This window comes from Aethalodelphis obliquidens, unplaced genomic scaffold, assembly GCF_003676395.1.
Source record: "Aethalodelphis obliquidens isolate GAN/ISIS:26980383/991018 unplaced genomic scaffold, ASM367639v1 scaffold25, whole genome shotgun sequence".
NCBI classification, from domain to species: Eukaryota; Metazoa; Chordata; class Mammalia; order Artiodactyla; family Delphinidae; genus Aethalodelphis; species Aethalodelphis obliquidens.
The window spans coordinates 23,691,182-23,707,846 of record NW_020837969.1 but is presented as its reverse complement, the minus strand read 5'-3'; the positions used below and the strand labels follow the sequence as shown (position 1 = coordinate 23,707,846).

The 16,665-nt window shown below is 40.3% G+C and overlaps 1 protein-coding gene across 1 annotated transcript in view; it reads left to right on the top strand.

Annotated features, from left to right (window-relative positions):
• TEX15 (testis expressed 15, meiosis and synapsis associated) overlaps window positions 1-16,665 on the top strand; it is a 78,654-nt gene that overhangs the window by 37,468 nt on the left and 24,521 nt on the right. Inside the window, 1 exon segment of the mRNA XM_027122776.1 lies at window positions 6,424-6,589. Coding sequence (XP_026978577.1) covers window positions 6,424-6,589 — 166 coding nt within the window.

Below are 16,665 nucleotides of genomic sequence, written 5' to 3'. Positions count from 1 at the left end.
GGAGCACAGGCTCCGGACGCGCAGGCTCAGCGGCCAAGGCTCACGGGGCCCAGCCGCTCCGCGGCATGTGGGATCTTCCCGGACCGGGGCATGAACCTGTGTCCCCTGCATCGGCAGGCGGACTCTCAACCACTGCGCCACCAGGGAAGCCCTTGAGTTTTTTAATTATGTTTGACAGTTGGAACAAAAAGTATGACATTCTTCAATGTGATTCTTGGTATATGTAGAGGAGGTATTTAAGGCAATTATAAAGTGAGATGTTACCATTGAAGGGAACTGGGTGAATAGGATATAGGATCTCTCTCTATTATACATCACAACTTCATATGAATCTGCAGTTATCTCAGAATTAAAAGTTTTTTATAAAAACACGATAAATAAATCAAAATGCTGTTTTAAAAATGTTCAAGTAACCCACAGGAACTGTTGGAAAAGAAATCTCCAGGCCCAGATGGTTTCTCTGGAGAATTCTACTCAACATTAAAGAAAAGAGCTAATACAAATTCTTTACAATTTCTTCCACAAAATAGCAGAGGAGAGAATAATTTTATCAGGACAATATTACCCTGGTACCAAAGCTAAATAAATGTAATACCAAAAAAAAAAAAAGAAAACTACAGACCTATATGCATCATGAGCCTTGACACAGAAATCCTATACAAAATATAAGGAAATTGTATTTAGCAAGGTATAAAATCAATTCTATACTATAACTAAGAGAGTTTTATTCAAGGGATGCAAGCCTGGTTTGGTATTTGAAAGTCAGTCTGTATTCACAGGATAAATAATAGTAATCACATGATCATATCAATTTTTGCAGAAAAAGCATTTGACAAAAAAATCACTCATGATAAAGACTCAGCCAACTAGGAATAGAGAACTTCCTCAGCTTGATAAAAAGTATGTAAAAAATACCCATAGCTAACATCATGCTTAATGATGAACAACTGAATGTTTTCTTTGTAGGGAAAGAAGGCAAGAATGTTCTCTTTTACCACTCTTACTATCAACATAGTACTGGAAATTCTAACCAGCACAAAAAGTCAGGGAAATGGAATAAAAAGCACAGAGCATAGAAATTAGAAAGGAAGAAATAAGACTGTTCCTATTTGAAGGTTACACAATGGTCTACATAGAAAATCCCAAGGGACCTACAAAAGAGAAAAAGAAGAAAACCCTGGAACTAACAAGTTAAGCAGGGTCACTGAATACAAAATCAAAATACAAAAATAAATTGAATTTCTATATACTAGCAAAGAACCCATGAAAATCAAAATGATAATACCATTTCTAATAGCTCAAAACACGAAATACTTATGTATAAAACTAATAAAATATATACAGGATTTTTATGCTTTAAACCACAAAGTGCTGATGAAAGAGATCAAAGAAATTCTAAGTTATTGGAGAGGTATACTGTGCTTATTTTATTTATTTATTTTTTTTGCAGTACGCAGGCCTCTCACTGTTGTGGCCTCTCCCGTTGCAGAGCACAGGCTCCAGACACACAGGCTCAGCGGCCATGGCTCAACGGGCCCAACCGCTCCGCGGCATGTGGGATCTTCCCGGACTGGGACACGAACCCGTGTCCCCTGCATCGGCAGGCGGACTCTCAACCACTGCACCACCAGGGAAGCCCTACTGTGCTTATTGATTAGAAGACTCAACATAATGAAGATGTCAGTCCTCCACAAATTTATCTGTAGATTTATTGCAGTTTCTATCAAAATCCCAGCAAGACCTTTTGTAAATAAATAAGCTTGTTCTCAAATTTACATGAGAAGGGACTTCCCTGGTGGCCCAGTGGTTAAGAATCCTCCTGCCAATGCAGGGACACAGGTTCGAGCCCTGGTCTGGGAAGATTCCCACATGCTGCGGAGCAACTAAGCCCCTGTGCCACAACTACTGAGCCTGCGCTCTAGAACCTGTGAGCCACAACTACTGAACCCACGAGCCACAGCTACAGAAGCCTGCGCGCCTAGAGCCCATGCTCTGCAACAAGAGAAGCCACAATGAGAAGCTCTGCAATGAGAAGCCCGTGCACCACAAGGAAGAGAAGCCCCCTCTCACTGCAACTAGAGAAAGCCCACACGCAGCAACGAAAACCCAACGCAACCAAAAATAAATAAACAAATTTTAAAAATTTACATGAGAAGACAAAGAAACTAGAATAGCGAAAACAGTTTTGAAATAGAAGTGTTTAGAATTACTGTAGCCAATACTAAGGCTTACTGTGTAACTACAATAATCAAGACACTGTGGCATTGACAAAGATAGACACAAAGATAGACACTTAGTGGGACAGAATGGAGATTCCAGAAATAGACCTACACAAATATGCTCAATTGGTTTCCTTTCAGTTGATTTTTAACAAGGGTATATTGAGTGGAGGAAAGGTAGTCTTTTCATCAGATGTCATGGAGCAATTGAAAGCTATCCATAGGCAAAAAAAAAAAAAAAAGAATTTCACCCTAACTTCACACAAAAATTAATTCAAAATGAATCCCGGGAAACTGTAAGACTTTTAGAAGAAAACATCTCCAGGATATAGGGTTAGATGAAGAGTCCTTAGCATGATGCCAGAAGCACAATCCAAAAAAAAATGTGGTAAACTGGACTCCATCAAAATTTAAAACTTTTGTTCTGTGAAAGACTCTGTTAGGAAGGTGAAAAGACAAGCTACGAGTGGGGGGAAGCATTTACATATCATAAATCTAACCAAGGACTCTCATCTAGAACATATAAAGCACCTTCAAAACTCAGTAGTAAGGGAAAAGAGAGTGTTACATCCAAGCAGAAAACAGGCAAAGACACGAACAGCCATTTCACTAAAGAGGTGTGGATGGCAGATAAGCACACAAAGAGATGCTCATCATAGCCATTGAGGAAGTGCTAATCAGAACCACAGCGAGGTGTCACTTCATGCTTGTTAAAACGGCTAAAATAAGAATAGTAATGCCAAAGCTAGGAAGAATATGGGGAAGCCAAATCAGTTATGCAACCGATGGTCAGATAAGATAGCTCAGCCCCTTTTTGAAAAACAGTTTGATGGTTTCTTAAAAGACTAAACATGCAACTACCATATGACCCAGCAATTGCACTTTGGGACATTTATCCCAGAGAAATGAAAACTTAAGTCCAAACAAAAATGTTTATAGCACCTTTATTTGTAATAGCCAGAAATTGGTAATCACCCTGATTTCCAGTGAGTGAGTGGTTAAAGTATGATGCATCCATACCATGGGATACTTATCAGCAGTTTTAAAAAATGAGTTACTGGAACAACAACAGCTTGGTTGGATCTCAGAGGGAATATGCTGAATGAAAAAAGCCAGTCTCCACAGGTTGAAGTACAAAATTCCATTTACAAAACATTCTTGAAATGATAAAGGGTACAGAGATGGAGAACAGATTGGTAGTTTCCAGGATTGAGAGGAAGAGAAGAGGTATGGGGTACCAGTATGACTGTATGTAAAGGAGTAGCATGAGAGGTGGAAAAGTTGTGTATCTTGATTATAGTGGTTGTTACATGAATCTACACATGTGATAAAATTGCATGGAACTACCCACGCACACATAACTGCACATAAAACGGTACAATGTTAATGAGGACTGTGGATTATACCAGTGTCATTTTTCTGGTTTTGATATTTTATTATAATTACATGAAATGTTTCCACCGGGGAGTTTGGGTTAGGGGTATACAGGGCCTCTGTAAGAATGTTGTGTGATCTATATTCACTTCAAAATAAGAAGTTAAACACAGGCATACATGCACAAAATCATATCTCATATCTTATGAAATGATCAAACTTTGTAACAAATTGTTACAGATATTAAAGCGAAAATTAGTTTTACTTGGATTAATTTTATTTTAATTTAATAATAGAATTTAAGATGGGAAGGGGATGAAGAATGAGGTTTTTTTGATAAACAGAGGATTGTAATATTTTGTATTAGTTTTGCCATTGTAACTTATTCTGTTGATTGTTAAATACAAAGGACTATTGTTTATGTTAATTAGGTTCATATACATGGAAATTGGTTTAAATTATATATATCGTTGTTCCTCATTATTCACAGATTCCATATTTGCAAATTCTCCTACTTGCGAAAATTTGCTTGTAACCCCCAGCATCAGTACTCAGCAGCAGTGCTTTCACAGTCATTTGCAGACACGTGCGAGTGGTGAAAAATTTGAGTCACTTGATGCACATGTTCCTAGATGAGGCCAGATGAGACGGAGCTCTGCATCTTGTTCCAGCTCTCCTTATAAATAAGTGTCCGTTTAGTCACCTACTTAGTGCTGTGTTGTTTGCATTTTTGTCGGTGATGTCTACGTTTAAAATGGTCTCCACCATATCATGCTGAAATGCTGTCTAGTGTTCCTAAGCTCAAGGAGTCTATGATGTGCCTTACAGAGAAAATATGTGTCACAAAAGCTACACTGTAAGGTAAGTTATAGTGCTGTTGACCAACAGTATGGAACCTTCAGGAAAAGGAAGAGGAAATTTGCCAGTTTGTACATCAAGCCTCTCCAGAAAGTGTTAAAGGAACATTTGTGGTTCCTTTCCTGTGGAAAGGATGGAATCTACATTTATAGATTCATGAGATGACCACCAATAAAAAGCTTGTGACGGGCTTCCCTGGTGGCGCAGTGGTTGAGAATCTGCCTGCCAATGCAGGGGACACGGGTTCGAGCCCTGGTCGGGGAAGATCCCACAGTCCGCGGAGCACCTAGGCCCGTGAGCCACAACTACTGAGCCTGCACGTCTGGAGCCTGTGCTCCGCAACAAGAGAGGCCGCGACAGTGAGAGGCCCGCACACCGCGATGAAGATTGGCCCCCGCCGCAACTAGAGAAAGCCCTCGCACAGAAACGAAGACCCAACACACAAATAAATAAATAAATAAATAGCTTGTGGGCAGCATTGTTGTGAGGCAAAAAGCCAAAGAGACTTACAGTCATGGTCCCCAGGGGCAGGAAAATGTTAGGTCCCTCTTGGCTAGTGCTGGCTGACTCACACATTTCAAAAGGTGATAAGGGATGCAGGTAGGCAGGTTCTGCAGAACAGGAGGCTGGGGGAGAATTTTAAAGACACCTGCTAAGTGTTATACAGGAAAAGGTTATGTGGCAAGTTTCCATCCCTGATGAGACTGGCTTGTTTTACCGGGATGTTGGCAAACAAACTTACTGCAGATGGCATTCCAGTTGTCAAAAATGTGACCAGAGGCTGACAGGAACCTAACCCTGTATTTCTCCTAAGATTAATAGTTCAGTATTCACTAATTCACTCTTGGCAGCAACTTTAATAGGCTATACCTTCGCCAAATAACAAGAATCAACTGTATTCCCCAGTTTCCTCCGAGTCCTCTTCCTTGAGGGTTTTATTCTTTTATGCATCTACTTAATATAGCAATGCTTAAAACACTGCTTATTGTCTTCTCAAAGAGTGCCTCTTAGTCATGCCACCACGTCAGCCAAGAGTTTACAGCGATGTTCTGGTATTTTTGCAAGTCAAAATAACCAGTTTACTAGTATATAGGTTGCCTTATTCGGGGGAAATTCAAGAAATATTCATGCACTAACAGTAGCTACCAGGTTTGTGTAGCACTGTATGTTATAGAGTCTGTACATCTTAAGTTGAAAACAAGTCACCTGAATTCTAGTACTATCTAGTATATCTGCGTCAACTTTTAAGAACTCCCTATAGGTAGTGGAGAAAAACAAGTTTCATATTTTCATTTATACGAGGTATAGGAAGTCTGTATTACTGTTATAGAATCTTAAATATAAATGCCTCCAGGGCTTCCCTGGTGGCGCAGTGGTTGAGAGTCCGCCTGCCGATGCAGGGGACACGGGTTCGTGCCCCGGTCCGGGAAGATCCCACATGCGCAGAGCGGCTGGACGCGTGAGCCATGGCCGCTGAGGCTGCGCGTCCGGAGCCTGTGCTCCGCAACGGGAGAGGCCACAACAGTGAGAGGTCCGTGTACCGCAAAAAAAAAAAAAAAAAATATAAATGCCTCCAGATGGTTAAAGAAAATTCCAAATATTTTTTTATTTTGTGTCTTATATTGATACACAGTTGTGATTGTGCAGATGTACAATTATGTCATTTTATTATTTATTTATTTGGCTGTGTTGGGTCTTCGTTGCTGTGCGCGGGCTTTCTCTAGTTGTGGCGAGTGGGCTTCTCATTGCGGTGGCTTCTCTTTGTTGCGAAGCACAGGCTCTAGGCACGCAGGCTGCAGTAGTTGTGGTGCACCGGCTCAGTAGCTCCGTGGCATGTGGGATCTTCCAGGACCAGGGCTCGAACCGGTGTTGCCTGCATTGGCAGGCAGATTCTTAACCACTGCACCACCAGGAAGTCCCAACGATGTCATTTTAAACACAAATAACCACTTGCCCTTTTCTTTATTTTTAGTTTACTTGTCACCTTGTTGCACCAATACTAGAGAGTATAATTTCATACACGATACTCTTAATCAGTGCCGGCTTGATGTAAGCTGTGATCTACAGTCTTCATGGCAGTTTGGAGATACAAAACTGATTCACAATGAAGAGCTGGAAAAAAATTTTACTTCTAAGAGGTAAGTTACTGTGACCTAAGGAAGTTTAAGATTTTGTTTGTTTTTACTGTGAGGTTTTATACGAATCTGTTATTTCTGCCATTTGAGATTTGATAAGTATTACTAAGAAAATAAGTACAGAGGTGTTTTATTCCTTATTTTGTTGCCATCTCATAGCCTTCTGTAATAGTAAAAAGCTAAGTGTGAGATTTGGTTAGTAAGTCCTGCACATTAATGTAGCCAGACTTCAGACACTCCCTTCTTTTTTAATCTTTGTAAGTTTTTCAGAAGCATACATCAGCACATTTATTAAGGAGCCATTTTGTAGATCCTTGTGCCTCCTGCATAATATAAAATAGCACTTAAAATATTTAGAATGGAATTTTTTTTCTTGACTCAGTCCTTCAGAGACTGAGTTGATGTTTTAATTTGGCAGAGTTGTATCTGGCTATTTCCAACTACTCCACTAGAGCCACAATTTCTGACACTTTTAAAAAGTACCCCTTCTGGTTTTTGGGAAGGCACATTCCATTATGTTAATTAATTAATTAATTAATTTATGAATTATTTTTGGCTGCATTGGGTCTTCGTTGCTGTGCGCAGGCTTTCTCTAGTTGCGGCGAGCAGGGGCTACTCTTCTTTATGGTGCATGGGCTCCTCATTGTGGTGGCTTCTCTTGTTGTGGAGCACAGGCTCTAGGCACGTGAGCTTCAGTAGTTGTGGCACGCAGGCTCAGTAGTATGGCTCACGGGCTCTAGAGTGCAGGCTCAGTAGTTGTGGCTCGCGGGCTCTAGAGCGCAGGCTCAGTAGTTGTGGCACACGGGCTTAGTTGCTCCGTGGCATGTGGGATCTTCCTGGAGCAGGGCTCGAACCCATGTCCCCTGCATTGGGAGGCAGATACTTAACCACTGCGCCACCAGGGAAGCCCCATTATGTTATCTTAGTAAGAAAAAATAAGAGCACATGCAGAGTTCTCATTGTAAACATTTTGTATTTAATACGTTTAGATCTTGTGTGAACACAGTTTTAGCATTTTCATTTTCTGAACTTGCCTCCTTCACCATTTTGCATTTTTAACTTAGAACATAACTATAGTTTGATGGACCCACACTTAGAACTCATTTTGGAATGTTTTTGGTCTCTTTTTTTTGTTTTAGAATCAATTCCTCTTGACTAAGACATGCTACCCCACTTGTTGTCTGTTGGGGAGAATTGGTGAGAATGACAGAAATAGTTGATGGCATATTTTTTCATCTAAAAATCACAGTTTTGAGCAAAAGTAGAATGGACTGGCTATACACTGCCCCTTCCAGATCGAAATAGTAGTTTGATCAAAAATGAATTCCTGCATTGTTCCTTGATTTTGGTTATATTAGGCATTTTTAAGTTGTGTCCTTTTTCATAATGCCCCCTGACACTTCATTTTCAACCATTTATTTCTCCCTGTTAACATTACAGAAAAATTAGAACAACTACCCAACAATACAAGACTTGATAGAACATTCTGAATGACTAATGTGTATAGGATTTATTGGTTTCTTAGGTATTTGCCCAATTAGACAAACTCATTTATCTCCCATAGTACTTTATACTCATTTTACACGACTTACCACACTATGTTGGTTTTATCTGATTCCCTTACTACATTATGAGTTTTATCTTATTTGTTTTTTGTGTCCATAGTATGGAACCGAGTCTGGCAACACAGTGAGCACTTAACTGTTAAATTAAGTTACATTTTTATTTCATTGTTTTAAATCAATGAAGGTGGAAAGTACCCTTAAGTAGCCTTAGGCACAGGTAAAAAAAAAATAAAAGGAAAGATCAGAATTGGTTAGCAGAAGAGAAAAATAGGATGGAGAGATGAAAAGAGAAAGTATTAATAACATTGACTGCCTCTAGCTTTTCTTTTTATTGTTCCCCTTAGAGGAATTTATAAATCTGTGATCTCAGCAAAAGCAAGTAGCTCCAGAAAGATACCAATCTCCACTTCTTTGTCGTTGTTGTTGTGTTGGCCGTGCTGCACAGCTTGCGGGATCTCATTTCCCCAACCAGGGACTGAACCCAGGCCACACAGTGAGAGCCCAGAATCCTAACCACTAGGCCACCAGGGAACTCCCCAGTCTCCACTTTTTATCCACATTGCATCTACCACTTCTTAAGTGTGAAATCAGCAAAAACACGTTAATCATCTAAACATCTGTGTATTAAGTCATTCATTGAGCATTTGAGTGCCTACTGTGTCAGATGTTGTATTTGATACCCTCAGAGAAAAATGAATGTTTTCTCCTCAGCCTTAAAGAGTTTACATTCCAGTGGAGAAGACATACAGCTAAATATAAAATAACGTTATAGTAAGAGGTAGGTGCATAGATGAGGGATTGAGTATTCTTCGTAAGAGTCTTGAGAGATGTTCTGAAGAGTTAAGAACTTGAGCTGGTCTTGATGGGTAAAAGAGAACTGAATTCACTTCTTCTTAAGTATATTGTGCTATTTGTATCAGTTTGACCCTTTTTTGTTTTAAGATAACCTACCTTTAAACATTTCAAATTTATGTGAAAGGGTATCATTTTAAAAATTGTCAGTACCTATCTTGACACTGTGGTTAAATTTGTACTTGGCATCTCAGTTTACATTCTACCCCAGATGAGTGGACTGAGCCGTCCATGCTTAATTTCATCTACTTTTATCAATGATTCGTTTGGGGAGAGGGTGCAGAACTAAATCATTTTGGGCCAGTGACACACTGAGGACAGATTGGCTTGTGGGCGGGGGGCGGGGGGGGGGCGTCTCTGGAAAAGAGAAGCCAATCTGCTGTGAACAAGGAAGCATGTTGCTCAACCTGTTGATGGCAGCACTCTTGGAATAATGACGACACCAGTTGGATGACCCTCGAGGTGATGACAGCAAAACAGAGAGATGGAAAAAACCTGAATCCTTGAAAACATCTGGAACTGTGGAATAGGTCAACTGATAAAGGCTGCCTGATTTCTGAATTTCTTGTTGTAAGAAGTTAACTCGGGACTTCCCTGGTGGCGCAGTGGTCAAGAATCTGCCTGCCAATGCAGGGGACATGGGTTCAAGCCCTGGTCTGGGAAGATCCCACATGCCGCGGAGCAACTAAGCCCGTGTGCCGCAGCTACTGAGCCTGCGTGCCACAGCTGCTGAAGCCCATGAGCCTAGAGCCCGTGCTCCACAAGAGGAGGCACCGCAATGAGAAGCCCGCACACTGCAATGAAGAGTAGCCCCCGCTCTCCGCAACTAGAGAAAGCCCGCACGCAGCGACGAAGACCCAACGCAGCCAAAAATAAGTAAATAAATAAATGTATAAAAAAAAGAAGAAGTTAACTCAATTTTAAGCCAGTTTGAATGGTTTTCCATACTTGAAGTCCATAGCATTTAAACTGGTATTGAACTTGGTACTGGTGTTGAACTTGGTACTTCCACTTGCTAGTGGAAGATTCTAAGATATGGATTTAACTTGGAAAGAGGGCAATAAGGATGTCTCACTGTTCCTAAATGGGAAGTTGATGATATGTGGGGGCACAGACCATATATTTTATGAGGCTGTGGTTTGGGGGGAACTTGTACAAAAAAAATTCAGGATATTGAAGTGCCCTGCCCATTTCCTGCTTAGATCCAAGAGGCCTCTAAAATTGAGATTTGGTTAAAAAAAAAAAATCCTTTGTACTTATGGCCTAGTTTTACAGATCAGCTTTGCAAGATTAGCTTGAAGTAAAGCATTCATCTTTTCCAAAGTTAGTGTGAATATGGGTTTGAAAGAAAGGAGATTTAACAAGAGATAAGTATGAGGCAAATCTGAAGTAAGTATGAGGCACAAATCTGTTGCCTTCAACCTTTCCAAGATACGTCCTTTTAAGCATTTTCTACCTGGTAAATGGAACTACTCAACTTAATGCAATAAAGATATATTTTAAATGCAGTCTGGAGAAAGAAATGGATAGTTTCAAATTGTAATGCAGTGGGTAATGACCATTCTAAATTCAGGGCCTTGGGAAATGGGAGGGTCTCAGAGGCTTGTTGCCAGGAGACTGAAATTCCTAATGACAACCATTGTCTAAACGAGATCATGCTATGGTTCCTAGCCTTTGGAATTTTGAGGGCCAAGAATCCTAGCTATTTCTTTCTAGAAGGATATACTTTGTGCCAAAGGCCAGTTAACACTGACCATTGTGTCATTCTTCACTTCTCTAAATTTAATTGTGGTTACCCTACGTTTTCTTCACCAGTTTATTTTTCGTGTAGGTAACTTAACCTTGTAACCATATGCTGCCTAAATGGATGTTGACTATATGAGTCTACCTCCAGAGCCACTTTAAGGGAAGGCGTATTACTCACATCATTGATCTGAAGTTAGATGCAGTAACTCGATGAGACTGGATTGTTCCCGTTTTGTGAGGTGGATTGACCTGCTCAGTGTGAGCATGAGCATTTTTGAAAGTGTAAGTGTTGGAAGAAGGGTGTGACTAAAGGAACCAAATGAGTAGACTGCAGCCTCCCTAATAGTTCTAGATTGTCTCATGTAATTAGTCTAAACTATTCTTTGTCCCATTCCCCTTGCCTTTGTTGGTTTACTGATGTACAAGCATAGTCAATATGGTTCAGTATAACACGGTATGAGGCTTTCTTAGAAATCCTGGGAAGGTGAAGTCAGTGTCTCTATTGGTGTCTGTGGGCAAGGGAGCAGGTAGGCCTAGTTGCTGCTGGCAGCTCTCTTATGACCACAAGAGGAGCCAGGCAGAGATAAAGATAAAGCTATGGACATCAGTGTAGACAGTCAAGGAAAAGAAACTTGAGTTCCTAATATTGTTGAGGGACTAAATAAGTTCAGATTCTTCCTGTGGTAGCCAGCATAATGCTCCCCCAAAGATGCCCACACTCTGATCCCCACAACCTTTAACCTAACAAAAAGGACTTCGCAAATGTGATTGAGGTCACAGACCTTGAGTTTGGGTGATTATTTTGGGTAATCTGGGTGTGCCCAATTTAATGATGTGAGCTCTTAATCATAAAAACTTAAGAGGAAGACAGAAGAGTGAGAGAATGAAGGAAGAAAGAAAAGTATGAGAGGGATTCAGCTTGCCTTTGCTGGCTTTAAAGATGCAGGAAAGGTGTTATGAACGCAGGTATTGTCTGGAATTTGGGGATCGCTTTTGGCTAACAGCCAGCAAGGAAGTGGGATCTCAGTCCTCCAACTGCAGGTGATTGAATTCTGCCAACAAGGAAAGAGATCCTCCCTTAGAGCCTAAGAAAGAAACGCAGTCTAGATGACACCTTGATTTTAGCCCCATGAGACCCATGTCAGACTTATGACCTACATAACTGTATGTAGCAAATCCTGTATCTCCAGTTTTGGGGGGCCATTTACTGGAGTTTTACTGTATTTCTTTGGTGGAGTCACATTTCCCTGATTCTTCATGGTCCTTTAGCCTTGCGTAGGTGTCTGCACATTTAAAGAAGAGACTTTATGGACTGATTTTGCTAAGAAAAGACTTTCACCTGGGGTGGGGACATGCCGGAGAGTGCTGTGACCCTGGGTTAGTGCTGCAGGTGCCAAGTGGAGGGGCATGTGGTGGCTACATGTCTTGGGGATTGTGGTGTAACTCAGTAGATCAGGCCGTTGGGATCCACAACATCGACAATTTGTGTGGTCTTTGGCAAGCACTGCCAGGGGTCTGCAGAGGTTACAATGGCTGTTGGGGTTCTCAGCAGCACCTCCAGGTCCATAAACTAGGGAGAGGACCAGAGTAAGCAGCAGTAGTGGCCCAAGCTGGTTTGTATGCACACACTCGGCTGTGCGGGCCAGTTGCAGGTGCCTGAGTTGTGACAGGGCTGGTTATAAACACACATGTATAGTTGCTTTACAATGTTGTGTTAGTTTCTCCTGTACAGCAAAGTGAATCAGCTATATATGTACATATATCCCCTCTTTTTGGGATTTCCTTCTCATTTAGGTCACCACAGAGCATTGAGTAGAGTTCCCTGTGCTATACAGTAGGTCCTCATTAGTTATCTATTTTATGCATAGTGTCAATAGTGTATATATGTCAATCCCAATCTCCCAATTCATCCCACCCCTCCTTCCCCCTTGGTATCCATTGTTTGTTTGCTACATCTGTGTCTCTATTTCTGCTTTGTAAATAAGGTCGTCTATACCAATATTTTCAGATTCCACATATATGCATTATCATATATTCCACAAATGTACGATACTTGTTTTTCTCTTTCTGACTCCCTTCACTCTGTATGACAATCTCTAGGTCCATCCACGTCTCTACAAATGACCCAGTTTCGTTCCTTTTTACAGCTGAGTGATATTCCATGTGTATCTGTACCACATCTTCTTTATGCATTCCTCTATTGATGGACATTTAGGTTGTTTCCGATAAAAAGTTTTTAAAAAAGAAAGAAAAAATTTAAAAAAAGAAGACATAAACTGTATATCAACAACCCCATAAAAATTGAAGCTAGGCCCGCTTTCTTAGTGTAGCAGAAAAAGCCTTGTACTAGAAGCCAGAGACCAAATTTCTACTCCTGGTTCTGCCACTACATAGTTATGTGATCCTGGATGAGCTATTTTGACATCTTGGCCATTGTTTTTCTCATCAGTGATACTTATTTAACCTTTGGGGTCAGGGACCCCTCTGAGAATTTGATGAAGCTATAGCCCCTCTTCCCAGGGAAGTGCACATCAACACAGAGCTTTGCACAGAATTTTAAGGTTTTTGGGCTCCCCACAATAGCCAACCTGGGACTTTTCCTGTGTAAGTGAACCCCAGGTCAGGAACTCATGGACAGGAGGATCATTACAGCCTCTTCCAGCTCTAGTGGACTCAGCTTTGTGAATCTGCGAGCAGAAGACGATGCTGAGGAATTTACTTGAGAAAAAAGAGGAATAAGGAAGAAGAGGAGCAAAAGGAAAGGAAAAGAGAAGTTCTGTTTCCTAGTAACTCAAAAAATATCTAAGAATCCACTTGTTAGATGAACACTTACATGAATTAAATGCAATATAATTAAATTTCATGTTAGAAAGGAAAATGTAACATGTTAACTCATTTTAAAGTTATACTCTCTTGGGAACAATAAGATAACTTACAGTGAATAAAATAAAGAAAGGAAAATGGAAGCAAAAAGCATTTACTGTAACTAAACGATTATCTCAAAATGTGATTAAATACTTAGAATTCTAGGATTAAAAAGAAATCAAATAAACACACATGTAGCAGTGGGGGCCAGGGCAGATATCAAGGCAAGTGCCAATGGCAGGTGCACTGACAGCTTTGGTGTGGTCCTGGCTGTTGGTGTGCATTACTATGACTGCTGGATCTTGCCATGGACATGTAGCTGTGGAGGCCTGATGGGGGCCAGGGGTATCCATCACTGTGGAAGGGCTAGCTGCAGGTGAGCCTAGTGGTGCAGGCCAGTGACAGAAGACAGGGCTGGATGTGGGCCTACATGCTGCTGTAGGGCCTTGGTTATCAGCAGGGTCTTGCCATGGTGCACACATGGGAATTTAGGTTGGTGACAGGTGTAAGTGCACAGCTCTACCACTATTCATTGTGCTTTGCTAACTTATATAACTTCTCATCAATATGAGTTTTATCTAAGTCTTTTACATTTACAGTTGTCCCTTGGTACCCATGGGAGATTGGTTCCAGGACCTGCCCCAAATACCAAAATCTGCAGATACTCAGGTCCCATAGTTGGTTCTCCATATCCACGAGTTCTGCATCCTCAGATTCAGCCAATCATGGATTGTAAGTTGTTTGCAGTCCATGGTTGGTTGAATCCATGGATGCAGAACCAACCGATACAGAGAGCCAACTGTATATTTATTGAAAATATTCTGTGTACAGGAATTCCCTGGCAGTCCAGTGGTTAGGACTTTGTGCTTTCACTGCCGAGAGTGCAGGTTCAGTCCCTGGTCGGGGAACTAAGATCCTGTAAGGCGTGCACGGTGGCACGGCCAAAAAAAAAAAAAAAGACAAAAGACTATTTGGATTCATTTTACCTATCGTCTCTGAAATGGAATTGTTGAAACTCAGAGCCGCTGTCATTTCACAAGTTAACATAGATCCTAGTGTCTGAATAACTTTGAAAGTCAACCCTTTACAAACCTTTTTAGACCTAGAAATAGTTCTAAAGGCTAATTTTTAATTGGTAATTTTGATTATGTAAATCATATTTAGTCCTAAATTTTTTTCAAGTGTAATTCTGAATATACATTGAAAAGTACAAAGTTTTTAACAGTATTATTACTAACGCAAACCTTCAGGGAATATTTTCTACTTGAATTTATAAAGGTTTTTGGAGCCCTGGATCGGATCTTTATTAAGGTGTATTTTTTTCATTCTACTCAGTCCATTAACAGGTTATAATGTTCAGCCAATAAGATGACTAGGTAATACAAAGAATTATTTGGTCCAGAATGTCAACGGCACCACTGCTCTAGGGTTTACTTTACAGGCATACCTTGGAGGTATCACAGCTTCAGTTCCAGACCACAATAAAGAGATTCACACATTTTTTTTGGCTTCCCAGTGCATATAAAGTTATGTTTACATTATAGTGTAAGTGTGCAATAGCATTAAAAAAACAATGTACACACCTTAATTTAAAAATGCATTGTTGCTAAAAAATACTAACCATCATCTGAGCCTTCAGTGAATCATAGTAGTAACATCAAATATCACAGATCACAGATCACCATAACAAATATAATAATAATGAAAAAGTTTGAAATACTGCAAGTATTACCCAGATGTGACACAGGGACACAAAGTGAACAAATGCTGTTGGAAAAATGGTGCCAATAGGCTTACTTGACGCAAGGTTGCTACAAACCTTCAGTTCATAAAAAATGCAATATCTGTGAAGCCCAATGCAGTGACGTACAATAAAACAAGGTATGCCTGTATACATCTTTATCACAATACGCCTTCACATAATGTGATTCACGTGTGCTGTAAGAACCTTACAACAATATATTTTGATTTCCTCCCTCCCTCTCATGCTTTGTGCTTTTGTTGTGGGAGTCCTTCCAGATCCCAAGAAAAACCACATGAGAAATTAGGAAAACAGAAAAAAGTATTGTAATTCTTCTGTGAGAATTAAACCTTAACAATCAACATGGAGATCTTAGTGGTTTATAGAGTCTAACGACAAGCTAAAAACAAGAGCAGGAAATGATGACAGTGGAGTTGAAAGTTAAGGCTGACATTTCCAGAACTGAGAGAAATGGTCATGATCTCATCGGTTAGTCTTGCTTGTTATTGTTGCCATGTGTTTTGTTGCCATGGGCCTGTCTACTGTAAAGGTGAATTATTTTTGCAAATAAATATTAATACACTAATGTGCATAGTATACTGACAAATTCTTTGAGTGGTGTTCCAGGAAATAACAAATATAGGTAGCATGTGGTTTTCAAGAGCAGTTTTCCTTTTGTGGTATGCACATTACTTTCTCGGTTCTGTAGCTTCTCCATTGCTGATAATCTTTTGGAATCACACTTGTGTCACAGTGATTGAACCTCTCTGTCCTTATCACCTGCTGTGGCAGTTGCTGCCGCTGCTGCTGCTCCTGAGCAGGCCATGTAGAACTCCCTTCCCTGGTGCACCAATTGGAGGAGAAGGATAGGTGTTTTATATGTTTCAGTGATTCTCGTGGAATGTGGGTAAAAGTTCAACAGTGTCTGTACTTTAGATTATAACCTTTTCTGAGAATGATTTATAATTTTCATAGTGCCAAGATAGGAGCCTGTAATCAAGTTCTAGCTTGCTTCTCCCAGTTGTGACCTAGATCCCTGGAGAATAGAGAATGGCCCTAATAATTGACCATGTATAAGTGTATTGTCTATGTGTCCCTCTCTGTGTATATTTAAGAAACGCATGTCCTTCCCTCTGTAACACAAATAAGAACTTTAGCTCCAGAACTTAATGGACAAGAATTGGCATATATATTTCCGACTCTGTCACTTTACTATTTTGGCAAGTTTTAACCCTCTGAACCTCATATTTCTCATTTTAAAAATGTGTGTAACAATGACAATAAGTAATAGTAATAGCAGTAATTCAATT